Source organism: Marmota monax, unplaced genomic scaffold (assembly GCF_021218885.2).
Source record: "Marmota monax isolate L192 unplaced genomic scaffold, Marmota_monax_Labrador192_F-V1.1 WCK01_AAM20220418_F8-fsc00141, whole genome shotgun sequence".
NCBI lineage: Eukaryota > Metazoa > Chordata > Mammalia > Rodentia > Sciuridae > Marmota > Marmota monax.
In genome coordinates, this window is record NW_026692981.1 from 702,633 (window position 1) to 730,440 (window position 27,808).

Consider the following 27,808-nt stretch of genomic DNA (forward strand, 5'->3'; position numbering starts at 1 on the left):
CTCCGCGCTCTGCCGGCCTGGTCCGCCCCGAGACCCCTCGGACTGCCGGCCCCAGCCGAGCGGGGCGGCGGGAGTGGCTCTGGCTGTTGTCGGCTTTCCAGGCCCGCTCGCCTTCCTTCCGGAAGCCGGGTAGTCGCTCCCCGATGCCGAAGCTGCTGTCGCCGCGAACCGGATGCGAGCCTCTGAGACGCACCGGAAGTGTCCTCTGAGGCCGAGGGGCGGCGCGGGCGGGTGAGCTACGGGCCCGGGTGGGCCGGGCGGCGTGTGGGTCTGTGCGGGGCGGCGCTGGTGAGGCAAGGCCGAGCCGGGCCCGCGGCGTGTGGGGTGGCGCAGTGCGGGGAAGGCCGGACCCGGCCGGCGGCGTGCGGGGCCGATCGGGAGCGGACAGCCTCTGCGCGTAGCGGGTCCTGCGCCCGCACTCACCGGGGATCGTGGAAGGCCTCAACTGGTTGAAAGCGCAGCCCGTCGGCACGGTCGACGGGGGTGAGGGCGGGAGACGCTGCTGCAGGCGGTACGCGGCTTTTGCGGACGTGGATGGCCCCTGCCTCCTGTGCGGCGGTGCCTCGCGCTGGGCCGAGTCCGGGTGGTTCGTCCTAACCGTTGCCTGGTGGACACCGGCATCATAGGTAGCTGGGTTACCGACACCGGTCACGGCGCGTTGCCGTCTGTAGGATCAGAAGAAGGGGTCCTTGACCTGGAGGTTGAGAGAATGACGACCAAAGCAGTTGGCAGAAGGAGAGGGATTCAAAGCGGAAAAGCAAGGCCTCGGGCTTTGTTAGGAGATTGAATGCAGAGCGAGTCTTGACATTTTGTATGGAGCAGGTCAGGAAGGAACTTTCTAGCAGGTTTGCTTACAGGAAAACCATGTAGGCAGTGGTGGAAAGAGGTGTAAGTTACGCTGCAAGGATGCTCACCACACTGGAGAGTAAATGCGACCAGTATTTATTAATTTTTGTTGTTGTTGTTTTTCCCAGCGCTGGAGATGAAACCGAGGGCCTGCACGTGCTAGGCAAGTACTCCACCACTGAGCTACACCTCAGGTCCTCTTTTTAATTTTGAGACGAGGTCTGGCTAAGTTGACCTGGCTGCCCTGGAACTTGTGATCCTTCTGCCTTAGCTTGCCCAGTAGCTGGAATCAAAGGTGTGTGCCATGGCGCCTAGTTTGGGACCAATATTTAAATAGCACTAAAAAAAATTATAAGCCTCACGAAGTTATCTTGAACACTATTTTTTTCTTTTAGGAGAGGGAGGACTTGAGTATTGTGAGTAGTTCTGGTCTAGAGACCTTTTAGAGCCAAAAGGAATACAGTCTTGAATCTTTCTTATGGTAAGTGGACTTTATGTATATTTTCTTCTTCTTCTTTTGGTGGGGGTGGGTACCAGGTGCTTAACCACAGCCCTTTTTTTGTTTTTTATTTTGAGACAGGGTCTTGCTAAATTGCTGAGGCTGTTTGATTTTGTGATCAGCCTCCCAAGTTAAGCTACAAGAATTATAGGTCTGAGCCACCGGCCTGGGGTTTGTTTTGTTTTTGTTTTTGTAGTACTGGCCTTTTATTTTGAGACAGGTCCTGCCCAGATTGGCTCAAACTTGTGATTCTCCTACTTCAGCCTCCGGAGTTGTTGGGCTTAGATGTGGGCCTCACCTGCCCTAAGCCCTGCGTTCATATGTAAATATGGATTTGAGAGTAGGACAGAAAGGAATGGGAGAAAACCAGTGGAGAAAGAATGTTCCTAGCCCTTAACACAGTAAAGCTGTAAGACTGAGCAGTGCCCTATCAATTCAAGAGTGTGTTCTAATTCTTTCTGTCTTGCCAGCATTTTCATGATAGACTTACAGTAATTGCTTCTTGATTAATATGCCACACAAATAACAAATAACACCAGGCGGGCTCTGGTGTCAGAAGATATATACTTAACTCCTAGTATATATCTCTATATCTATAGCTTTTTTTAGGTGATTAGCTAACTACCCCCATCAGATTTTCTATTGAAGATGCAAATATTGATATTAATATCTCTTTTATAGGGTTCTTGGAAAGATTAAGTGAGGTAATCCCCTGTAATCAATGCAAAATAAATGAGCTTATCCCTAACCAAGGGCCTATAATGTAAGCATTATTTATTTTTTAGGTAATGCTTTAATTAATGACTTTAATTGTCTCATACATACTTTCACTATAAAGATAACCTTGAACTCTTAAGCTTTGTGATTTGGCCTGTCTGATGATTTTGTACACTTTGACCCTGCACATGAGAATACCAGTCTCTTCCTAGGATGGGGAAAGAGAAGCATTGTAGAGGGAGGAGGGTATTTGGGTTTGCCTGATGGACCAGTTGGGTCTACTGGCATAGCCTGTTGTATTGCTACTGGAGATGAAAGGGTGATAGCCCTTTTTTGTTCTGATATTTGTTTCTTCATATTTTTTATTTATTTAGCAAATGTATTTTAGATGGTAGGGATATTGCAATGAAAAAAAGACTAGATCCTACCCTTAATAGATGTTACATTCTAATAGGAGAGTCAAATAAATGAACAAATATAAAATGTGTATTACAAAGTTGAATTGAGAAAAGTGCATGAAGAGAAATAAAATAGGACAAATAACTTGAGCTATTTTTAGATAAAGGTAGTCAAGAAGTGCTGCTTTTTGAGGAAGTAATTTTCAGGCAGAAACTTGAATCAAAGGAACAAGCAACTTGTAGGAATAGCAATTAAGCAGAAGGAAAAAGTGGTAAAGCTCTGAGGTATCTTGTGAGACTGAAGGGAGGCAGAGATGACACATTTTGTAGGGCAGTAAAAACTTTGGCTTCTGTCTTGCCTGCATTTTCTGAGTGTGATAGAAAACAGCATTTAAACTAGGAAAATGTCATGGTCTGCTTTGAGGTTTGATAACCCATGTATATTGTATAGGTGTTGATATTTCAAACTTAATACATGAATGGGAAATTAATATCTTTATTTTTTCAATTTTTTTCTTCTTGGTGCCCCGTACTTTCTTGGTTATTTATGCCAAATACGATACTTTAGATTCATTACTTTAGGGAATAATCTGATTAATTTGCCAGCCTATGATCAAACTCAGAATCCTTTATATTAAACTCTCCTTTTGAACTTTATCACATTTCAAAAGACAAAATACCATAAACCCATCATTTTGTACCACCTATTTGTCTGCATGCCTGCATATCTATTTAGTTATGATTCTGAATTGAAATTCTTCCCTTCTAACATTTCTGCATATATTTTCCCCTAATATTGCCATGTCTTTCTATTAATCATTAACTGGCTGAGTCTTTTTATTTAGTTTATTATCTTAGTGGGTTTTGAGCCAGACTTGACACAAGAGTCAGGTACAAAGGATGAGCTCAATAAATGTTAGTGGTTAGCGCATGCCTATAATCCCACCAATATGGGAGGCTAAGGTAGAAGGATTGCAAGTTCAAAGCCAGCCTCAGCAACTTAGTGAGACCCTACCTCAAAACTAAAAAAAAAAAAGAGGACTGGGGATGTTACTCAGTGGTTAATTGCCCCTTATCCACAGTATCTTGGTTCTCATTGCAACGCCTTGAAGCATGTGTATTACCTATTTTATCAAAGAAGTTGGGAAATTTAAGTAACTTACCCAAGTTCTTCCATCCAAAAAGGAGCACAGTGGGAGTTTGAACCAAAATGTGATTTCAGAGATTAACCTTTTAATATTGAAATAATTTCAGGTTTTTTTTTTTTTTTTTTTTTTTTTTTGAGTTGTAGTTGGACATAATACCTTTGTTTAATTTATTTATTTTTATGTAGTACTGAGGATGGAACCCAGGACCCCACACGTGCTAGGTGTTCTACCACTGAGCCACAACTTCAGATTTTTTTTAAAAAATTGCAAAATAGTACAAAGAATGCTTGTATAACCTTCACGAGTATTCTCTAAATGTTAACATTGTATCACATTTGCTTTATGATTTTATATGTCTGTATATACACACAGATATGTACTTTTTTTTTTTTTTTTTAAGCATTTGAAAGTGATCTGAGGACTTAATGCCTCTTACACTGTGAAAGAAGTAAGTCCTGAAGTCCTAACTCCTCTCCTATGTATACATGCACAGTGCTACTAGCTACCTCCCATTCTTGGGAGAATTGAGAAAGTAGTTATTCAAATATATTTTCTGTAGTGCTTCATTCTCTCCTGGAACCCTAATTGAGGAAACCTACCTAAATACTCAATTGCTTATCACATTTCAAAAGACAAAATATCAAAAGTATTTCCTTCAATTACCAATATAATATTAAAATCAAGAGATATTATCTAATCTCTAGACAGTATTTAAATTTAGCCAGTTGTTCCAATAATGTCCTTCTTAGCAAAGGAGGGGTATCTGTGGTCCAAGATCCAATCTGGCATTATTCGTTTTGTTTAATTATGATGTCTCCTTTATTGTGTGACATATTCTCATACTTTAATAACCATGGCATTTGCTGATAGAGTGTCCCTTAGTCTGGGAGTGTCTCAGGCTTCCTTGGGTGGATTCAGGTTCCTATTTGGGGCATGGTGCCACAAAGGTTCTGTGTTCTTCTCTGCACAATGTTAGAAGGCACCTGGAGTTGCTTTATCTCGTTACTGATGAGGTTGACCTTGATATCTTGGTTAAGGTGCAATCTTTCCAGTTTCTATACTGTGAAGTTATTCTTTATGGTCTTTGTGACTAGGAAATGTCAAGAGTGTTATATCTTGATCATCATAGTCACTTGATCATGTAGTCACTTTTCACTAACTAGACTGTTGTCTGAGATAGTACTCTTCTTTGATTAGACATGGTGATTTTTTAAAATTCCACCATTTCTTTTACATGTAATTGCTGGCTTTTCTATGTAAGAGACCATCTTTCCACTTATTTATTCCTCTGTGAGTACAGATGCCTGGATTCTTGTGTTAGTTCACTGCTGTCATGACTTGTTTTGTTCTACTATGTCTTTTAGATTTGCATGGTGGCAGCTCCTTCATCTCAGTTCCTGGGTTGTTGTGGTACATTATTGCTTTTTGAGTACTTCCTTACTTTCTGGTCCAACAGGCTATTCTAACCTCATCTTATAGCTTCCAACCCTATAATCAGCCATTTTCCAAGGAATCCTCTGTTTCCTTTCCATGGAGAAACCAAAATCTTGGTCTTGGTATATTCATTGCCACCAGGATTTCATTTCTGTGACTTTTCAGCAGACATTACTAGGAAAAAAAACCACAGACATTTCACATATACAGTACCTTCCTGTCTTCTCTCTGTGTACTTGAAGTTCTGACCTCGTTCTGATACCTGTCTCTGATTCCAGTTAAACAGTAGAGTTCATTCTAACATTTTCTGTATCTGTAATTTCCCTGACAGTGGGGTATCTGGGTGGCATTTTTACCCTACAGCACATCCACGTTTACTTATTTGTTCAATCCCAGGATGAATGTTTAACTAGTATATCTTACCACCATGAGGAAAGAAAACAAAAATACCAATTAGTTTGGTAATTTTTTAATGAATCTATTTATTTACTCTAATTAGTTATACATGACAGCAGAATGCATTTTGATTCATAGTACACAATTTTTCACTTTTCTGGTTGTACACAAAGTAGAGTTGCACCATTCGTGCAATCATATATGTACCTAGAGTAATGATGTTGGCCTCATTCCACCTTCTTTCCTACCATCTCCCTTCCCCTTCTGTCCCTCCCCCCAACCCTTTTTTATATTTTATTTAGAGACAGAGTCTCTCTGAGTTTCGGAGACTGGCTTTGAAATCAGGCTGGCTTTGAACTCGAAATCCTCTTGCCTCAGCCTCCTGGGCTGAGGGATTACAGACGTTTGTGGTTGCACTGGGCTCTCTGTAGATGCTTGTGGCTATTTATCTTTAGTTTGAATTTATGTAGTCCCAGCACTGCATTACTGTGTTTAAGCGTTGTTCTACCCTTTTCTTGATGGTTGTTATTCATTTGAAATACAAACACATTTGGTTTTGAATTGTTTATTTTTTCTTAATTTCTTTTTGGCCAAATAGACATTCATATAGTTTTAAATGTCTGCTTTCTTACGTAAAAGATGGCATTTTTTTTGCACTTTTTAAAATATGGTAGAAGTCACTCTACATTGTTCATAAAGATTTCACTCAATTCTTTCTTATATCTGCATAGTACTTTGTTATGTTTGGTTATACCAATCAATGAGTATGGAGAGCCCCCTCCAAAATGCATGTAGCACAGGGTCTCCCTCTGCTGAAGCCCCATCCTGGAGTGGTGCATTGGTGAACCCTGCCTGGAGTGTACCTGTGTTGCCACGTTGTCATCACACAGACTGCATAGTTTACGTTAAGGTTCGCTTTCATGTTGTATGCTTTGGGATTTTGACAGACGTATATAGGTCCGTGTCTTCCCTTTGTTCTAAATGGCTGTGCTCCACCTATTTATCCCTCCCTTCTCACCGGGTAACCATTGAACTTTTTTACTGATTCCTTACTTTCACTTTTTCTAGAATGTCATATAATTGGAATCACATAGCATAGCATGTAGTTTTTTAGATGACTTCTTTAATTTAGGAATATTCCTCCATGTCTTTCTGTGGTTTAATCTCTTCTTTTTACTACTCAGTAATAATCTGTTATTTAGATGTACCACTCTTTATATTCATTCACTTACTGAAAAATATCTTGGTTATGTTCATGTTTTAACGATTATGAATAAAACTGCTATAAACATTTGTGTGCAGCTTTTTGTGTGGACAGTGCTTTTCAGCTCACTCAGGTAAAAATCGGGGTTTGTGATTGTTGGGCTAGTGTATGTTTCTCCCACAGTCTCACCAGCATTTGGTTTTCAGCCATGCTAATGGATGTGTAGTAGTACCTCGTTGCTGCTTTAATTTGTAGCTCCCTAATAACGTAGGGTGTTAAGCATCTGTTCATATGCTTACAAGTGGTGACTTGTGTGTCTTCTTATGAGATGTCTTTTATGTCTTCTGCCTTTTTTTCTTGTAGGGTTTTTTTGTTTTTTGGTTTGTTTTTTTTTTTTTTTTGCAGTACTGGGTGCTGAACCCAGGGCCTTATGCCTATTAGGCAAGCACTCTACCATGGAGCTATATCCCTAGCCCATTTTATTTTGAAACTAGGTCTCACTAGGTTGACCAGGCTGACCTTGAACTTGTGATCCTGCTGTGTCAGCCTGCCCCATAGCTAGGATTACAGGCTCTGTACCAGTGCAGCACCTGGCTTCTTATTGAATTATACAAGTGTGTGTGTGTGTGTGTGTGTGTGTATAAAATCAGTTCTTATCAGATTTGTCGTCTTCAGGTGTTTTCTTCCAGTGTGGTTTGTCTTCTCATTTTCTTGACAGTGTCTTTTGCAGAATGGAGGGGTTTTCGTTTTAATGAAATTCATCTTATCAGTTTGCTTCCATGGATTGTGCCTTTGGTATTATATCCTTATCCATAGTTATCTAGTGTTTCTTTTATGTTACCTTAGAAATTTTATAGTTCTGTGTTTTACCTTTAGATTTAAGTCAATTTTTAAAAACTAATTTATTTAACAGTTAAAATTTGTGTGTGTTTATTAATGTACAAGATGATGTTTGAGATGTATATACATACACACATACATCAGGGAATGGCTAAGTTGGGGTGTTTAACTAATGTATTATTCACATATTTTCTTGTGGCAAGCATCCACTCAGAAATTTTTAAATATCAGTTTATTGACTATTAATAACTATAGTCACCAGAACATAGTAATAGATCTCTTAAACTTAATTCCTAAGTGAAATTCTGTATCTTCAACTAACATCAACCCACCCTCTTCCACTGAGCCACTAGTAAACACCCACTTTGCTTTCTGAAGTAAAATGAATTTAGCTTTAGCTTTTTTACACTCTGTATTAGTGACATTGGGTGGAATCTTTCCTTCTGTGTCTGCTTTAACTCAGTTAACATATTGTCCTCCAGATTCATCTGTGTGGTTTCAAATCAAAACATTTCTTTTTCTGTAAACTGAATAATATTTCACTATTTGTATGTAAGACATTTTATGTATCCATCTATTCATTGTATGAGCCTTTTTAAGTTAATTTCTATAAAAGGTGTAAATTTTGTGACCAGATTAATATTTTGCATGTCCAGTTATTCTAATGCCATTTTTGAAAAGTTGTCTTTTCTCTATTGTATTTCCTTTACTCCTTTATTAAAGATTGGCTAATTATACTTAATGTGTATCTCTTTAGCTTCTCTGTTCTGTTCCGTTGATCTATTTGTCTGTCACTGGTACCCTGTCTTGATTACTGTAGCTTTATAGTAAGTCTTTTTTTTTTTTTTTTTTTTTTTTTAGTTTTTTTAAAATTTGTTCTAATTAGTTATACATGACAGTACAATACATTTAAGCACTTTGATATATCATGCATAAATGGAGCATATTTCTCATTCTTCTGATTATAAATGTTGTAGAATGACACTGGTCATATAGTCATATGTACATAATGTAATAATATCTGATTCATTCTACTATCCTTCCCACCCCTGTACCCCTTCCTCTTACTCCCCTTTATCTAATCTAAAGTAACTCTGTTCTTACCTAGCTCACCCCCCCCCCCCATTGTGAATTAGCATCCACATATCAGAAAAAACATTCAGCCTTTGTTTTTTTGGGATTGGCTTTTTTAATTATCATGATATTCTCCAGTTCCATCCATTTACCAGCAAATGTCATAATTTCATTCTTCTTTAAGTTGAGTAATATTTCATTGTGTATATGTTCCACACTTTCTTTATCCATTCATCTGTTGAAGGGCACCTAGGTTGGTTCCATAGTTTAGCTATTGTGACTTGAGCTGCTATAAACATTGATGTGGCTGCGTCACTGTAGTATGCTGATTTTAAGTCCTTTGGGTATAAACTGAGGAGTGGGATAGCTGGGTCAAATGATGGTTCCATTCCAAGTTTTCTAAGGAATCTCCACACTGCTTTCCATGGTGGTTGCACCAATTTGCAGTCCAACCAACACTGTGTGAGTGTACCTTGCCACATTTATTGTTGTTTGTATTCTTGATAATTGCCATTCTGACTGGGGTGAGATAAAATCTTAGAATAGTTTTTATTTGCATTTCTCTAATTGCTAAAGATTTTGAACATTTTTTCATATATTTATTTATTGATTGCATTTCTTTTGTGAAGTGTCTGTTCAGTTCCTTAGCCCATTTATTGATTGGGTTATTTGGTTTTTTTGGTGTTAAGTTTTTGAGTTCTTTATGTATCCTGGAGATTAATGCTGTATCTGAGGTACATGTGGTAAAGATTGTCTCCCATTCTGTAGGCTTTCTCTTCACGTTATTGTTTCCTTTGCTGAGAAGCAGCTTTTTAATTTGAATCCATCTCATTTATTGATTCTTGATTTTACTTCTTGTGCTTTAGGAGTCTTATAAGAAAGTCAGATCCTGGGGCTGGGGTAGTGGCTCAGTGGTAGAGTGCTTGCCTAGCATGCATGAGACACTGGATTCAATCCGCAGCACCACATAAATGTAAAATATATTGTGCCTACCTAAAACTAAAAAATAAATATTAAAAGAAAGAAAGTCAGGTCCTCCTAAGCTGACATTATGAAGATTTAGGCCTACTTTTTCTTCTTTTAGGCACAGTGTCTCTGGTCTGTTTCCTAGGTCCTTGATCCACTTTGAGTTGAATTTTGTGCATGGTGAGAGAGGGGTTTAATTTCATTTTGTTGCATGTGGATTTCCAATTTTCCCAGAACCATTTATTGAATAAGCCAGCTTTTCGACACCTTGTCTATTATAAGATAACTGTATTGATGTGGGTTTGTCTCTGTCCTCTATTCTCTACTACTGATCTATATTTCTGTTTTGGTGCCAATACCATGTTTTTGTTTTGGTTTTTTTGTTTTGGTTTTGGTTTTGGTTTTGGTTTTTTAGTGGTGCTGGGTATTGAACAGTTTGGGGCCTTGCAATCCAGGCAAGTGCTCTATCGCTGTGATATATCCTCAGTCCTTTTTTTTCCCTTTACCCCCTTTTCTTTGCTTTGCTAAAACTGATCTTGGACTTATCGATCCTTTGGCCTCAGCCTCCCCCCCCCAGGGAGCTGAGATTAGAGGCATGTGTCACTGCATCCAGCCCTTGGTCGCTCTGGATGTTAATGGAGATGATGCCAGATTTTTTTCACTTAAGCTACTGGGCTTAGATTAATCAATTTATATTTTTTCATGTTAGAAACCAATGTTTGTTAATTCCTATTCAGGGTGTTTTCAGCAAGAATGAATGTTGTTTCTGTTGTAAATAATTGTGCAGCATCTGTGGAGATAATTGTATGGTTTTTCTCCATAGATCTATTAATAATGGGGTATTATGTTAATAGGCTGCCAAATGTTGAAGGATTTCCTGATACTGACCCAATCTTGCATTCCTTAAATAAATCCTACTTGGTTGTGGGGTATTATTTTATTAATGTGACGTTGATCTTTGTTAGTATTTCTCATTAATAGTGATATTGGGCTGTAAATATTTTTGTGCTCTCTTCATTGGATTTAGTTGTCAGTGTTATTTTTATTTCACATACAAAAATGTTATGATTTTTTTATTCATTTTCAGTCTTTCAAAAACATTTTTGAATCAGTGGGCTTTTTTGGTGTTTTTAGATTTGTTAAATTTCCCTTGTGAAATAATCTGTTACGATTAGTCTGTGCAAATCAGTATTTTAAAACTTTTTATATCTAGTAGGGTTGATTTTTGATAAATTATGTTTCTTGAGAAAGCAGTATATTTCATAAGTAATCATATTTATTTAGGCAGAGATCTGGAACACTGCGTGTTTCTGTTTCAGTAGTTATTCTTGCTTATCCTTTTTGTTTTGTAAATGTGCTTTCTCTCTTTTTTTCTTAAGTTACCTAATGGTTTATCTGTTTCTTTTAAGATTTTCAAAATAAGCAGTATTTTTATTTATAATTAGTTTTGTTGTTTTTCTTTTCTCTAGTTTTATTTTTGTCCTTTTTTTTTTTTTTAAGAGTTATATGGGATGGTTTAGGAGTATGGTCATTCTCTACACAGTTCAGTTTGAGGGATTACATACAAAAAAAATTATCTTTTTTTCCCCCCATTGTTAGATCCTTTGAGAATAAATGAGCTAATGATGAATCCTCCCACTTAAGGCTTTTTGTCCTTTTCATGTCCTTGTGTTTTACAGAATGCTATCTGCCTTGAGAAATCAAATTCTCAGGACCAGGAAGTAAATGCAGCTTTTCTTCGTCTAGATTCTAGGTAAGCTAAAGTTTCTTCAGTCTTTTGAAATGTACCTTCTCTCTCCCAGACCAGTGCCTATCCCTGTAACATTTTGGTCCTTTCTCCTTATCAGGTAAGGAGTGAGTCAAATTTCAATGAGAATCATTCATGCACAGCACATTGTTAAGCACTAACTTTATGCCTAGCACTCTATACTGGGGAAAGATAGTATGTTAAGAGGCAATAAGGACCATGGAGAAAAGTAAAACAGTATAGGGACATAGGTAATGCTGAAATATGGGTGAAGACATGGTCATTAAAGAACTGAGAGGAGCCATGCAAGTAGCTGGAGGAGGAAGGCTGTAGACAGAACAGAAGGGCAACAGCTCCAAGTGGAGTGTGTCTGGATGAGGAACAACTGGGAAGCAGTCATGGGGAGGCGGCCAGTGCCTCATTAGGGGGTTCTTCTTCCTGTTCAGGAGCATGTAAGCCACCTAAGAAATTAAAGTCTAGAATAATTAGGAACCAAAGACAAAGAGTCAAAAAGAATAGTTTGGAGGGGGGGGAATGGGAGGTACCAGGGATTGAACTCGGGCACTGAGCCACATCCCCAGCCCTATTTTATATTTTTATTTAGAGACAGGGTCTTTCTGAGTTGTTTAGTACCTTGCCATTGCTGAGGCTGGCTGTGAACTCATGATCCTCCTGTCTCAGCCTCCCGAGCTACTGGGATTACAGGCATGCACCACCAAAGGGAGCTTGGAGTGCCTGAAAGATCCAGCCCACACAGGAACTGGAGCTGGACAATTAGAAAATGATTCCCGTGGTTTATTTAATGGGGTCCATCAAAGTCAGGGGTGAGATTTCAGGGGTGGAGTCTTGCTTCATGGTGTCTTGCAGTCAGCAGGTTGATTGGCATCTTGGCAGGTCACACCCCTTTCTGAGGCTGTGTGGCTGCAGCAGGCCACCCCATCTCTGGTGCTGTGTGGGATGTGGGGCAGAGCTTGAATAGGGCTCACCATGTGTCTGGGCAGTCAGCCAGAGGAAATGTCCACTGGAAGTTCCCAGGCACCAGATTTTCCTATTCACTAGGCCAAGGTGCCAGTGTAGTCCACACACAGCCCATGATGGCTCTCGACAATCATGGCTGAATTAGAACACACAAAGAGAAGAGTAAGAAAGGAGCTAAGAGAGACAGTCACAGGGACTGGGAAGGCAACTCAACTCTGACCTCTTGGGCCATTGTGAGGTCCCAGAGGGAGAGGACACCATTGAAGACAGTGGGGTTACACTGGCTGCAGGGTTGAGAATTAAAGTATTGGGAGGGCAGGGGTTCAAGGATGTGTTGGATTGCTGGGACTGCAATGACAAGGTGCTGGGGACTAGTGCCCTTTTCTCTTCGCCATCCCCAATTCTCCTTCTCCTTTCTCTCTACCCCCCCCCCGCCCCACCAATTTTCCTTCCTCTACTGACATTCCTTTCACTCATTTATTTAATTTTGGTTGGTTCTCTCTACATATCCATAAAAGTAAAATTGCCTGTGGTGTGTTTATATATGCATCTAATAGGAAAAGCATTAAACCCTTGATTTTCTGAGACTGGCTTATTTCATTTATCATGAAATAATAATTTCCACCCATTCACCAGGAAAATGCCATTATTTTATTCTTATTTATGGCTGACTAAAACTCCATTGTGTACATAAGACACATTTTCTTAATCTACTCATCTATTGATGGGCATCTGGGCTGGTTCCATAACTTGGGTATTGTGAATTGTGCTGCTCTGAACATTAATGTGACTGGATCATTTTGGTATGCTGATTTTAGTTCTTTGGGACAAACACTGAGGAGTGGGATAACTAGATAGTATGGTGGTTCCATTTGTAGTTTTTTGAGAAATCTCCAAACTACTTTCCAGAGTGATTGTGTTAATTTGCAACCCGCCAACAATGTATGTGTGTGCCTTTTCACCACGTCATTGCTAGCATTTATTTGTATTCTGATAATTGCCATTCTGAGGAGTGAGATGAAATCTTAGTGTAGCTGGCACCTTTGTCAATTATCAGATGACTGTAAGTTTGAGAGTTTATCTGTGTGTCCTCTGTTCTGTTCCTATTTCTTCATGTCTGTTTTGATACCAATACCATGCTATTTTTGTTACAATAGGTCTGTAGTATAAATTGAGATTAGGTATTGTGATGACTTCTCTATCACTCTTATTCAGTATTGCTTTGGCTATTCTGGGTCTCTGATTCTTCAAAATGAATTTAAGGATTTTTTTTTTTCCTTCTTCTGTGAAGAATGTCATTGGTATTTTGATGGCAATTGCATTGAATGTGTATATAACTTTTGGTATTATGGCATTTTGACAATATTCTGTCTACTAAAGAACATGGGTAGTCTTTCTGTTTTCTAAGATTATCTTTAGTTTTTTCTTCAGTGCTCTATAATTTTTCACTGTAGAGATCTTTCACCTCCTTGATTAGATTGATTGTCCAGTATTTTATTTCTTTTGAGGTTATTGTGAATGTGATAGTTTTCTTGATTTCCTTTTTTTTTTTTTTTAAGAGAGAGAGAGATGAGAGAGAGAGAATTTTTTAATATTTATTTTCTAGTTTTCGGCAGACACAACATCTTTGTATGTGGTGCTGAGGATCAAACCCGGGCTGCATGCATGCCAAGGGAGCGCGCTGCCGCTTGAGCCACATCCCCAGCCCCAGTTTTCTTGATTTCTTTCTCAGCAGAATCACTGTTGGAATATATGAATGCTACTAATTTTTGAATGTTGATCTTGTATCCTGCAACTTTGCTGAATTCATTTATCACCAGAAGCCCTCTGGTAGAGTTTATTAGGATTTGACTTTTCTTTTCACATGTGTATCCCTCAATTTTCTTCTCTTGCATGATTGCTTTGACTAGTATTTCAAGTACTGTATTCAGCAGAGTGGTGAGAGTGAACAACAAAGGCCTTGTTTGCATTATTGATATTATATGACTCTTGTCTTTAGTTCTATTTAAGTGGTGAATACATGTATTGATAGGTATATGTTGAACCAATCTTGCATCCCTGGGATGAACCCACCTAATCATGGTGGGTTGATTTTCTTATCTTGATTTTCTTTTAATATAGTTTGCTAATATTTATTAAGAATGTTTTCATCTATGTTCATCAGGGGTATCGGTCTGTGGTTTTCTTTTCTTGATGTGTCTTTGTCTGGTTTTGGTATCAGCGTTATACTTGGTTATATTTGGGAGTGTTCCCTCCCTTCCAATTTCATGGAATTTGAGAAAGACTGGTGTGTGTTTTCCATTAAAGGCCTGAATTAACTCAGCTGAAAATCCATCTAGTCCCAGGTTTCTCTTTGTTGGTAGGCTTTTAATTACTTTCTCAATTTCATTACTTGATATTGGTCTATTTAGGGTTTTCTCTATCTTCTAGGTTCAATTTGGACAGGTGTATGTGTCTAGAAATTTGTCAGTGTCTTCTAGATTTTACAGTTTATTGGAGCATACATTTTCAAAATAATTTCTGTAATAATCTGAATTTCTGGAGTTTCTGTGGTGATATCTCCTTTTTCATCTCTAATTTTGTTGATTTGAGTCTTCTTTCTCTTTCATTTAGTGTGGCTAAGAGTTTATCAGTCTTATTTATCTTTTTGAAGAACCTGCTGTTAGTGATATTGATCCTGTGTATTTTTTGTTGTGGTTATTTCAATTTCATTAATTTTGGCTCGGATCTTAATTGTTTTATCTTCTACTGATTTTGGAATTAGTTTGTACTTTTCTAAGGTCTTCAGGTGGAGCATAGTTTATTTATTAGTTTATTTATTTGGAATCTCTTTTTAAATGTGGGCACTCAATACTATGTATTTCTCTCTCAGAATTGTTTTCATAATGTCCCACAGGTTTTGATATGTTGTATCTGTTCTCATCTGTTTTTAGGAATTTCTTGATTTTTTTTTTTCCTATAATTCATTCTTCATTTAAAAAATATTCAGGGACTGGGTTTTAGCTCAGAGGTTGAGCACTTACCTCACTTGTGATTTTTTTTTTTTAAAAAATATTATTATTCAATCTCCATGTGTTTATGTGATTTCTGTAATTTTTCTTGCTATTGCTTCTAGTTTAATTCCATTATGGTCTGATAGGATACATAGGATTACATTGATTTTTGTTTTGTTTTGTTTTTTGTTAAGACTTATATTGTAACCTAGAATATGATGTATATGATTATTGGAAAAGGTTTCATGAGCTACTAAGAAGATAAATTTAGCTGTTTGGGGGTGAAGTGGTATATAAATGTCTATTAAGTCCATTTGACTTAGAATTATTTAGGTTGGAAACATCTTTATCGATTTTGTTTGGACGACCTATTGATGATAGGGTATGTTGAAGTCACCAGTATTATTGTATTGGGTTCTGTCAGAAATTTAATGTCAAGGTTTTTTTAATGTAATTAGGCACACTTGAAAGAAAAGTGGCTCAGGAGTAATCACACACACACCCGGGATAAGGAGTGGGTTTATTTTCAGGAGCCTGACGAGGCTGCTCTGCCCAAAGAGAGGGACAGCAGCAGCAACTCCCCCTTGAATGTTACCTTTATACGCTAGAATCATGGCCACTGGCTAGGGGTGGTGGGTTTAGCCTTGACTGACAAAGTGAGCATCCCCTGAGCTTGTGGAAGGCAAGTTTGTTTCTTGGGAACAAAGACAGGCAGTTTTCCTATCTCTCAGCAGGGGGGAGAGGGAAACTGGCAGGTCCCTTTATCTTCTCAAGGAGAGAACAGGGAAACCAATATGTTCCCATCTCAGGGGCTGGTAAGTTGTCTCCTGTGTCTCAGTGAGAGAACAGGGAGAGACCAGCTAGTCTCCGGACCGGTAGGTTGTGTCTCGGGCTAGTTTCTATTTCTTGGGAATAAGAACAGTATTCAAAAAGTGGGAGTGGGGGAAAGGAAGGTGGCTGCAGTTATGCTAACAGTGACATTTGGGACATATGTATTTACTGCTGTTATATCTTCTTGTTGGATTGTTCCCTTTACCAGGATGTCAGGGCCTTCTTTGTTTCTTCTGTTTGATCTTTGCTTGAAATCTTTGTCAGCTATAAAGTAACTACGCTTGTTTCAGGACTATGTGTAGAATGTTTTTCTGTTCCTTACCTGCAGCCTGTGAGAAGTGTCTGCCTATGAAATGAGTCTTGTAAACCGCACATAGTTGAGTGTTGTGTTTTGATCCATTAATCTACCCTAACTCTTTGAATTGGGGTGTTGAGACCATTTACATTCAGTTGTGTTTATAGATGTGTGCTGATGGTTTCCTGCCATTTTGTTTTGTTTGCTGTATTTAATTCTGTCTTGATTCTCATTCAGGTTGTTATTCTTCTGTTGCTCTTCATCTGTTTGGGAGCTTCAGGATTTGTTTGTGGATTCCTCAGTGTGCAGTATATCTTTGAGTATTCTTTATAGTGCTGGATTGGTGGTAATTCTTTTAGTTTATCCTGGTCATGGAAAGTTTTTATTTTCCCATCGAGTTTGAAAGATAGCTTTGCTGGGTGTATCAATCATAGTTAGTAATTTTTTTCCCCCCAGAGCTTGGAATATCTTATTCAAGGCCCTCAGCCCTCTCTGACTTCAGGGTCTGAGTTGAGAAGTCAGAAGTGAGCCTTATTGGGGCTGAGGTTGTGGCTCAGGGTGGAGTGCTCACCTAGCATGTATGAGGCACTGGGTTCAATCCTCAGCACCACATAAAAATAATATAAAAATATTGTGTCCACCTAAAACTAAAAAAAAGAAGAGAGCCTTATTTGTTTGCTTCTGAATTTTCAGTATTGCAGCTTTAATATTCTTTCCTTGTTTTCTATGTTAAGAGTTTTGTTTATTGATGTGTCTTGGAGAGCTTGCATTTTGATCTGGTATATTTGAGGTTCCATATGCTTCCTGTGTTTAGATGTCTATCTCATTTTTTATATAGGGACAATTTTCTGTTATTATCTCATTGAAAATGTTCTTAATGTCCTTAGCCTCTGTCTCTAAGATCTCTTCTATCTCAATGACTCGGGTTTGGTATCTTGATTATGTCCCAGAATTCTTGTATATTCTGATCATATTCTTTCCCTCCTCCCTTTTTTGCATACTGAGTCCTCAAGTTCATGTACAAGTGAATTTTTAATGATTTATTGGGTCTTTAATTTCCAGGAGTTCTGATTGGTTTCCTTTTAATATTTCTATTTCTCTATGGAAATGGTCTTTCATCCCTTATATTTGCTCTCAGTTATTCCTCAGATCTTCTTTTAGTTCGTTGCACATTTTAATAATCAGATTCTTATAATCCTTCTAGAATTTCATCCACTTCCATGTCTGTGGGATCCTTTGTTGGGAAATTGGGAGAGATTAGTTTGCCTGTTTCCTAGTGTGTCAGAGGTCCTGGACTTGCACATCGATTTAGATGTGTTCTCTTCTTCTTTTACACACATGTCCTTTGTGTGTAGTTATCTTTTTTGTTCTGGGACTTCTCTTTGTTTGGGGTACATGAATTTATGCCTGGTGGTTCTTCCTTGGGGCCTGGTTGTTGGTTTGCCTTTTTTCTCTCTCCACTTCTATGAGTTGAAGTAATATTGAGGCTCAGGTGGGGCTAGATTATGTGTGGGGTGAGATTCACATTGCTTGACTCTCTTCTGTGTGAACTTGAATTGCCCCACAAGAAAGAGGGAGCCAGGAATAGCACTAACATCAGCACCAAATGCATAACCTTGAGATAAATGTCTGCTGTCTACTTTGACATCTGTAACACTAATTACCCCCTATATTGGAATGGTGGGGTCAATGTTACCAACAATAAAAGTCAGAACTATATCAGGTGTTCCACAGCAGGTGTCTACTACATTGTCCACTGAATTAATAATCCGGCAATGTGAATGGGATAGGAATTACATAAACTATATAATTCTATTTTTTAGTGGGATTACAAAATAGGATAGGAAGGCAAAAGAAAATTTGAAATATTTCAAAAGTGAACAAAGGAGAGGAAGGAGATAGTTTGCAGATGTAGAAGTGGAAGGAACAGGAAAATGTGGCTGTTAGTGAAGAAGGGGCAGTAAGAGGGACAAGAACCAAGGTATGAACAGATCAGCAAATAGGTGCAGAAGAAAACAACTAATTTGAAAGTTAAATTATACAGATATATATTTTCTGAACATATCCACACAGAACACACACATGACATACACACAATCTTGCATAGTGGAAAAAAGTAAAAAATCGTATGATGTTTGAAAAAATTTTAGAAAGTTAAAAATTTTTTAAATAAATACAATAAATGGAATATAGAGGAAAAAGAAAACATGTAATTAGAAATAGAAGGCTTGTTTTCTGCTGTGGCGATTAGAACTGTCAGCAGAGATGGACTTCTGTTCCTTGTGTCCTCATTTTTGTCTCAGCAACCTTTGGGTCAAGGGCTGGGGGTCAAGTCTGATGTCTGTGTGTTCTTCACCTCACTGCCAGCCAGTGTAGTGGCTCCCTGCGTCCAGCAGGGGTGGGTAGACTGGGAAGTACTGGCGACCATGGGCTGCTTGCTGTAGCAGGGATGGTGCCGAGTTCTGATTGGAAGTCCCAGTAGTTGGGGTTTTAGTCTTGGCTCACCTGTGGAAATCGGTATTGGAGATGGGGTCCAGGCCCCCTGTTACTGGGGACGTGCTGTCTCTGCTGGACCTCTGGGTCTCTAGGGCCTCTGGTAAATTCTCACAGGTTTCCAGGTCACCACTGTGGAAGTGAATCACTAGGAATCGGCCCTGGAGTGCAGAGCTCCTGTGTGGCCACTGTCAGTGTCTTCCCAGTAGCTCCTACAGTGCGCCAGCAACCAAGACGCTTTCTAATCTGGTATGGGGAGCCTGTGCGAGGCGGTTTTCTTTGTGCCTGTTTCAGTCACTCTGGCTCAGGCACGCTCTGGAGGTCATGGCAACTTCCTTTGACCCCAATCTTCTTTTTAAGAGGAAAGTGGAAGACTTTATTAAAGGATAGCAGAAAAGACACCCTCCCACCCCACCCCCCACACTTGGAAGAAGGGGACCCAAAAGGCGAATCCCTGTTACCAAACTTCTGACCCTGCTTACAGTGGTACAGTATTTATAGATAGCTCCCAGGCCACGCCTGAGGTCATTTCCAGGCCAGTGATCTTGATTCCCTCTTAACTGTGGGCCGTGCCGTTTTGTGTAGCTTTTCACTGAGCCACTTCCCCCACCAACTGTGTCCATAAAGATCAGCCTCCCTCTGTGATCCACAGGTTTCCCCAACCTTTTTTTTTTTTTTCTGCCTTGTCCTTTCCCCTCCCCTCAGTGGCACTGTACCTCTGCAGGCAGCTGGCACATCTCTCACATTTTTTTATATTGCTCTGACTTTCTGTGCTCTGTGGTTAAAGTTTCTCCATGTGGCCTTAGTTACTCGCCTCACTGAGTAAGTCTGGCTCTGAGGAACTGCTGGTAAGTGCATCCTTCCTCTAACACCACCTTCTCTCCTCTTGAGGCTCTGCGATCTCTCTCCTTGACCCACTGATGGCCTCTGTCTCACTGTGTCCTCGTGTTGTCTGCACTCTCTGGGTGTGTATCCTTGGTAGCTGTGTATCTTAAACTCTTCTTAGAAGGACACTAGTCACAAAAGACTAGGGCCACCTGATGTTCTCATTTTAAGACCCCTCTGAAGACCCTGTCTTTAAACATAGTTACTTTCTAAAATAGTAGGGGTTAAATCTTCAATATGTGAATTTGAGAGGCAACACACAGTTCAGCCATAATAGATGAAAACCAGTTAGGAGGTTACTGTGATAGTCCATGTGAGAAATGAGAGTGGTGGGGCCAGGTTAATAGTAGCAAAAGTGATGAGGAGTGACTGAATTCCTAGTGTTTTGAAATGGAGCCACAAGATTTGTTGATGACTTGATTATAGGGTGTGAAGGGAAAGAATGCAGGATGACTTCAAGATTTTGACTGGAGAAAATAAAGGATGGATTTTCTATGAACTGAAATGAGACAGGTGATGGTTGCAGCTGACCTTAGTATCAGTGTAGGCCCTTTAATGGCTTCCTTTGACTTGTTTCGGTCAGTTTTTTTTGTTGCTGTGATCCAGAGACCTGCAAGAATAATTGGAGGAGGAAAAGTTTATTTTTCTCACAGTTTCAGAGGTCTCAGTGTGTAGACAGCCAACTCCATAGCTCTGAGTCCAGCGTGAGGCAGATCCTAGTAGAAGAGCATGGCAGAGGTAAGCACCTTGAGACATGGCTTCCCAAGGAAGCAAAGAGCTCTGTACATGGACAAAATATGAAACACCAAAGGTGCACCCCCAGTGACCAACCTCCCTCCCTCCTCCAGCTATACCCTACATGCCAACAGTTACCACCCAATCATGAGCTTTTGGGGAACACCACATATTCAAACCAAAACAGGTTGTGTAAGGCACGAATAGATTCTAGGCATTTAGCTCTGTAAACTTAATTTAATAATAGGAATAATGAATAATGTTCTGATACTTTTGACTTTGAGGATTTACTGTGGCAGGGACAAAGTATGCTCTGGGGCTTAATACTTTGTATATTGTTGTTAGCAATTTTCCTACTAACCGTAAACTAAGAGGTCCTTGGTGCATAGATGAGCAATGCAGTGTTTTTCATAGATACCTGCTATTATAGGTAATCCCTGAGACTCAGACCCATGCGCATGAAACACGGCAAACTGACTCAGCATCTTGGTAATAAATGCACAGAAAAGTATTCATTGTCTGATAGGGGCAGAAACATGCTAATTTTAATGATATTTTATAAGCTCATGGGTTCATGTGATGGGTCAAGTTGTATACATGGATTTCCTAGGATACCCATTACCAAATGAGGAGAGAGTGGAGTACTACAAATGGTTTTGTAGTTTAAGGGGTTCTTCTATAATACCATGAGGATCCCTGAATGATGTAATTTGGACCAAAAAAGGTATATATGGTACGGTGCAGCAGTGTATAGAGACATGTTAAATACTTGAAATGTGAGATGTAGCCACTGTGTTTAGCACTAGCATGGCTATGTTGTTTAGCTTGCCTACTTTCTTTCTCAGCTGTTGGACTTCCTGGTTCTTGTTAGCCTTCTAGCACACTTTTCTCTCTGTCCCTCTTTGGTCACAGTTCTGTATTTCTTATGAATCTGTATGTCTTAACTGAAGAAACTGCACTACTCTCAACCCATTCAGTTCTTACTTCTATCCTCTATAACTAAATTTTAGAACATTCTGAATTGGCATTTGAAGGCTGGGTATGTCTTTTTATATCTGTAAATAACTTTTCTTATTGCAAGAGTAGTCTCTGTGCTTTGCATGAGGAAAGCATATAGGTTGCTGAGTGAAGATTAGAAAACAGTAGTTAAGCAGATTGGTGAAGGACAAAGCCACCCATCATCACATTACCAAGAGGTAACACAATGTGCAAGGATTCTAGGTCCTGTGACTTACTATCTTCTATGAATGTTTAAGCTCCAGTCCAATATTAGTTTTGTAGTTAAGGGCCCTTTCTGATTAACTGTGGACTCTCTCCCCAAAATAACGGACAGATTCTGAACAGCATCTTGTTACTCATCAGTTAAAGGTTTTATGGGTTATCTAAGACCCTCCACGGATGCCAAATAAGAGCTTCCATTCCAAGCTGGACTATCTATCTGTATGTGCCAGGCACTGTCATAGGTGCCAGGGAAACTGCAGTGCACAAAACAGACATCAAAACAAAATTCCTGTCCCTTAGAAGCTTACTTAACCTTCTGTGGAGAAGAGCAAAAAGGAGAGAAGGGGTGTTGTTCGTATGGGTCAGCTGCAGTAGAGATGTGTTATAATTTAAAATAGGATGGTCAGAAATGGCCGCCTGAGAATGTGACAGTTGTGCAAAGATGGGAGGGAGGTTAAAGAGAAAACATTGACGAGACCCAGAGGGAGAGCCCTTCATCCAGGGAGGGACGGCAAGTACGCAGACCCTGAAACTAGAGAGGATCCGACTCAGAGTATCTGAAGAGCAGAGAACCCAGTCACAGTGGTGACCTGGAGGCAGACTTCTCTGGGGCTTGTAGGTTTCTAATGGGCAGTTCTAGGGGAGTGGTGAAGGTGTCTGGTTAGGATATGTTCCAGAAGCCTTGGAAGACAAGAAATGGAGACAAAAGACTGATTTCTTTTGAGGAGTTTTATGTAAAGAGTAACAGAGAAATGGGACAATAGCTTGAGGGTGAGGGGATTGAAACAAGTTGTCTTGTTGGTTGTGCTTTTGTTCTTCAGAAGAGAGAGAACTGCCAGTTTGCTAATTAGAATGATCCAGTAGAGAGAAAGAAAACGAGAATGCAGGAGGAGGGTAGAGCAACATCCTTGTGGAAAAGCGGGTGGAGTCCAGCACCAGGGGCAAGGTTGACCGTGGATTGCGTGGCTAAGGGATGGTGGGGTGCTCCACAGGTGACAGGCTGGCTGAAGTGTTGGGAGCCTGCGAAGTTGTCTGCCTCTGTGTTTATGTGTGTGTGTGTGTGTCTGTTTTCATTTTGCTTCCGTTTTCTTAGTAAAAACAAAATCTTCAGCTTACACTGCTTAGATGAAGGATGGCCATCCCAGTGTGTAAGGCGGGGTCAGACATCACAGAGGTCCTGAGGGAGTAAATGTGAAGGACACAGAAGACTCTCCCCTCTGCTTTGCTTTCTTCCTCTCCTGAACTTGCCTATTAATGTTATTAGAGTCATCTTAATCTTTCCTCTGAAGCAATGAAAAGAAAAACCCTGGTTTTGGGATCACCCAGGTTCATATAAAGAGCTTTTATTGGTGGTTTCTCATATGTATGTCTCATTTTTATTAGCAGAGAGGAAAACCAAGTACAGAGTGAGCATTCCTAATCAGAAGCTCCTAAATCTGAAATGCTCCAGAATCTGAAACTTTTTGGGTGCCAGTATGATGCCATGAAAATTCCACACAGTCACTTTGTGTTCCATGTACAAAATTATTAAAAATATTGTATAAAATTGCCTTCAGACTACGTGTATAAAATATATACCAAACAAATGAATTTTGTGTTAAGACTTTGGTGCCACCCTCAAGACTTCTCATTTTATGCATGCAGATATTCCAAATTCTGAAAATATCCAAAATCTAAAACTCTCTGTTTCCAAGCATTTTGGATAAAGGATACTCAGTCCATGCAAAACATAAAAGACTTACAGATTCTGATGCAGGATTTCGGTCTTTTCTGTAGTGATTTTAATCTTTAGGATTCTTAATGTAGGAATTTAAATGTTATTTCTACCTTGTCTTACAGGTTTAGAAATACCAAGTAAGAAATTCATGTATATGATGCGGGAAACTTGGAAAGGCAAATTGCTTATGACTGAAAGGCTTAACATAGATGAACCTTCCAAGTTCTTAAAAACAGAATGACTAAGAAGACAATGATGGGTCAAGAAGACCAGTGGAAGACTCCCTAGGAGAGAGCCATAGAAAATGTACACTTCAGAAGAAAGATGGGATCAGAGAACTCAGAAAAGGAAAGTATATCATGTATACCCTCAAAAGGGTAAAAAGATTTTTATTCATGTGCATCAGATTACTCCAGTAGATAATCAAATATACGAGTGCCTTGAACGTGAACGAGACTTCTGTGAAAACTTAGCTCTTATTATGTGTGAGAGAACCCACACTGGGGAGAAACCTTACAGATGTGATATGTGTGAGAAAACCTTCATCCAGAGCTCAGATCTTATTTCCCACCAGAGGATCCACAATTATGAGAAACCTTATAAATGCAGCAAATGTGAGAAGAGCTTTTGGCACCACTTGGCCCTTTCAGGACACCAGAGAACACATGCAGGTAAAAAATTCTATACATGTGACATCTGTGGCAAGAATTTTGGTCAGAGCTCTGATCTGCTTGTTCACCAGCGAAGTCATACAGGCGAGAAACCGTATCTCTGTAGTGAGTGTGATAAGTGCTTTAGTCGAAGTACCAACCTAATAAGGCACCGAAGAACCCACACAGGTGAGAAGCCATTTAAGTGTCTGGAGTGTGAAAAAGCCTTCAGTGGGAAATCAGACCTTATTAGCCACCAGAGAACACATACTGGTGAAAGGCCCTACAAGTGTAACAAGTGTGAGAAGAGTTACCGACACCGTTCAGCCTTCATTGTACATAAAAGAGTTCACACTGGGGAGAAGCCCTATAAGTGTGGTGCCTGTGAGAAATGCTTTGGCCAGAAATCAGACCTTATTGTGCACCAGAGAGTCCACACAGGTGAGAAGCCCTATAAGTGCTTGGAATGCATGAGGAGTTTTACTCGCAGTGCCAACCTCATTAGACACCAGGCGACTCACACGCACACTTTTAAATGTCTCGAGTATGAGAAAGGCTTCAGCTGTAGCTCAGACCTTATTGTGCATCAGAGAATTCATGTGGAAGAGAAACCGCATCAGTGGTCTACATGTGAAAGTGGCTTCCTGTTAGGTATGGACTTTGTTGCCCAACAGAAAATGAGAACTCAGACGGAGGAGCTACACTATAAGTACAGTGTGTGTGATAAAAGCTTTCACCAGAGCTCAGCCCTTCTCCAACATCATATTGGTGAAAAACCGTATATCTGTAATGTGGGTGACAAAGCTCTTGAGCTCAGCCCCGCTCATGCATCAGAAGCCTCACAGATGTCCTGACCAGGCAAGAAGTTATGATACCATGAAAAATTTAATTACAGATCAGAGCTCATTAGGATGAATCTAGGTGAATCTCAGACTTGGCCCAGAGCGCAGACTTCAGTGGGGACCAGAGAGCCTGCAATTGTAGGAAGCATGAGGAATACTTCACCCAGAAGAGCTGCCCTAACAGCCACTCCAGTGAGAAACTCCACAGGTGCCCTGAGTTTAGGAAAACCCTTAGCCTGAGCTTGATCACCTACAGGATTTGCACAGGTAGGAAACATGCACTGCATATACAAGCTTTCTTGCAGTACCCAGCCCTCCTCATTGCAAGGGAATTCACACCAGAGAACAGCTTCTTAATAAATGCCTTCAGTGTCAGCAGAGCTTCAGACAGTATGTACATCTCGTTGGACACCAGAAAACCCACCTGGGGAGAAGCCCCAGCAAGTGTGGAAAGGCTTCTAACAGAACTCTAACTTTCTTACCCATCAGAGAAGGCATACTGGTGAAAAATTGTATATTTGTCTTGAGTATGGCAAAAAAAGAAAATAGAAGAAAAAATCTGAAGAAAGATCTTATAAGTGTCTGAATGAGGAAAAGCTTGTCAGTGATCAGCTCTTGTGGTATATCAGGGCGCTCACATAAATACCTTGAGTCTGGAAAAGCCTTGCTAGTAGCTCCTATTTTATTGGGCCCAAAGAACCCATTCTGCAGAGAAGCTTGCCTCTTTAAGAGGTCTGATTGTGAATTGTGGGTGAGAATCTGTGTATATATAGTACATGTAAGAACTGGTCTTAAATTTAGTTGACCCATGGGGTAGAACTTTAAGTGGAGTCAGTAAGGAAATCATTTTTTTAGATACCCAGAAGCTTGTTCTGGGGAGAGCTGGGGCAGGTCAGAGTAGACCTGTTGGGTAACTCAGGAAAAGATGCTTTTTCTTTTATCTGAACCACTTAATGATTGCTTTATTTTCACTTTTTAAAATTCAGAAATTCAATAAAGGAAAGGACTGTAACCTTGTAATAGAAGATGTGGCATGTGTTACTCTTGGGGGGAAGGAGAATGTTGATTTTTTTACTCCTTTTTTTTTTTTTCATCGTTGGCTAGAATGGGACTAGTGTTTTGATAGTGACATAGGAATCCTTAACTGGCTGTGAGAAGCACCAAGAAGCTAGGAAGTAGTTATCCTAAATTAAAAGTCTCCCAATAGTTTCCCCTTTGCAGGATCAACCTCATAAAAAAAGCAGAGTACTCAGCTGTAGTGTATATTGAGGCACACCTTCCAAATTTCTCTTTTCCCTAAAATGTCTTCTGGGTTATCATTAGTATTTAAATTTTCAAATTTAGAAATTCATTTCTTTGCAACTCAAAATGTGGATTCCAGGATAATGGTTGTGATGTGGTCAGTGTCCATATCTTTTGGCCTGACTTATTGTTCCTTTCACTGATAGAGCATAGATCCCGTCATTCGGTTCCTGGCTAAATGGCCAGGGGAAGACTGAAAGGAAGGTGACATCTGAGCGAGCACAGAGTAAAAAACTCCTAGTGATATTTGTCAGTGGAGGACCAAGACTGTTTTCACTTGGAGTATCCTGACTCCACAGCTGGTTTTCTTTTCTCTCCACTGTCCTGCTGTTTATAGCAAATCAGGCCTCATAATGATACATCTTTTCGTTTATTTCAGTTCTTCCAAGGGAAGAGAAAAATACATTTTAATCCCAGGGAAAGGATTGCAGTCATCACAATATAAGGTATATATATATATATATATATATATATATTGGCTTGGAATGCAGGATTCTAAATGCTATAAGGGAATAAGTAGTTGTTGGATCCACGGGAAGTTTAAGAATAAATACCGTTTCCCATTTAACAGGGTAATAGTTGTCTTTAACGTTCTGTAGAAATACTATAATCTGAGGATCTAAAAATGGTCACTTCTCAGCTTTTTTCCTCCCATCAGATTAAAAAAACATTTAAGACAGATACTTTCAAATTCCTACAGTATTTGGGACTCTGCAGGCAGGTGGTTAGAGTCCTTTGTTTTGGGTTTTCTTAGCGGACCTCTGAACTCCAGAGGGTATTGGCATTGGATTCGTTGAGTAAGCCCGTGGCTGCCTTGTATGGAACTGTAAACCTTGCTCCTGATGGTGGGCCGATGATCACCATAGTCGTAGGGTCAGTGGCTCTAACTCCTAATGGTAACAAAGAATCTGATTCTAGGACTTTTGTCTTTTAGAAAACATCCTGTAAGTTTTATTTGTTTTTACATGTTTCAACAATGTTTACCAGTAGCTCTTATATCATGAAAAGTTGCCCAGTGTGATAAACATACAAGATGTATTTTTTTCTTTCTCTTTGATGAGAGTCATGCCTGTCACTAGTATGACAATTGTAATACTTGGTAGTATGGGGTGTATGGCATGGCAGTGAAAAAATTCGTCCTTATGACTGCTTATTAATTATTAGACCTTGGAGAAGGGACAGAGTTGGTGTCATTAGCAGGGCAGTACCTTGCCCCTTCTCTCAACTAATCTTACTGGTAATTTCTCTAGTCCTTAAATGAACCATGGGCCATCCTTCCAGTGGAGAATTTGGGGTGTGGAACAGGTCTGAGGGTTTAGCCACGGGGGAAAGGCATTGGTGTTATTCATAGAGCAAAACCTGAGGTTGGAGAGGACCACTTGGGAGCCTGTAACCAAAACCAGAAGGTCACTTTTGGGATGGATGGAGGTTCCCTTGAAGCAGTGCCAACCTAAATCTACCTCAGGTAAGTAGTTAGAGTGACTTTTTCAAGATTTCAGACCAAATGAGATAAATTGTATTCAGTCAATGTATTCCTATGCTTAATGTTTTTGTTTTCCCTTAATTCTTAAATAAACATTTGTCGTGAGAAACTCCA

General features: G+C 39.8%; 1 protein-coding gene across 6 annotated transcripts; it reads left to right on the forward strand.

Annotated features, from left to right (window-relative positions):
* Positions 1 to 9: 9 nt before the first annotated feature.
* On the forward strand, positions 10 to 27,808 carry Znf322 (zinc finger protein 322). 6 transcript variants are annotated; one of them, XM_058581985.1, is made up of 6 exons: positions 10 to 231; positions 975 to 1,141; positions 1,242 to 1,327; positions 4,009 to 4,056; positions 11,202 to 11,275; positions 23,540 to 27,808. In XM_058581985.1, exon 6 carries the CDS (start codon positions 23,722 to 23,724, stop codon positions 24,919 to 24,921), a length of 1,200 nt encoding a protein of 399 aa, XP_058437968.1. In that variant the 5' UTR covers positions 10 to 231; positions 975 to 1,141; positions 1,242 to 1,327; positions 4,009 to 4,056; positions 11,202 to 11,275; positions 23,540 to 23,721; the 3' UTR covers positions 24,922 to 27,808. The 6 variants fall into 6 exon arrangements, with proteins under 6 accessions (XP_058437968.1, XP_046308369.1, XP_046308372.1 ...); XM_046452413.2 differs by lacking the exon at positions 4,009 to 4,056; XM_046452414.2 differs by lacking the exons at positions 10 to 231; positions 4,009 to 4,056 and adding an exon at positions 322 to 511.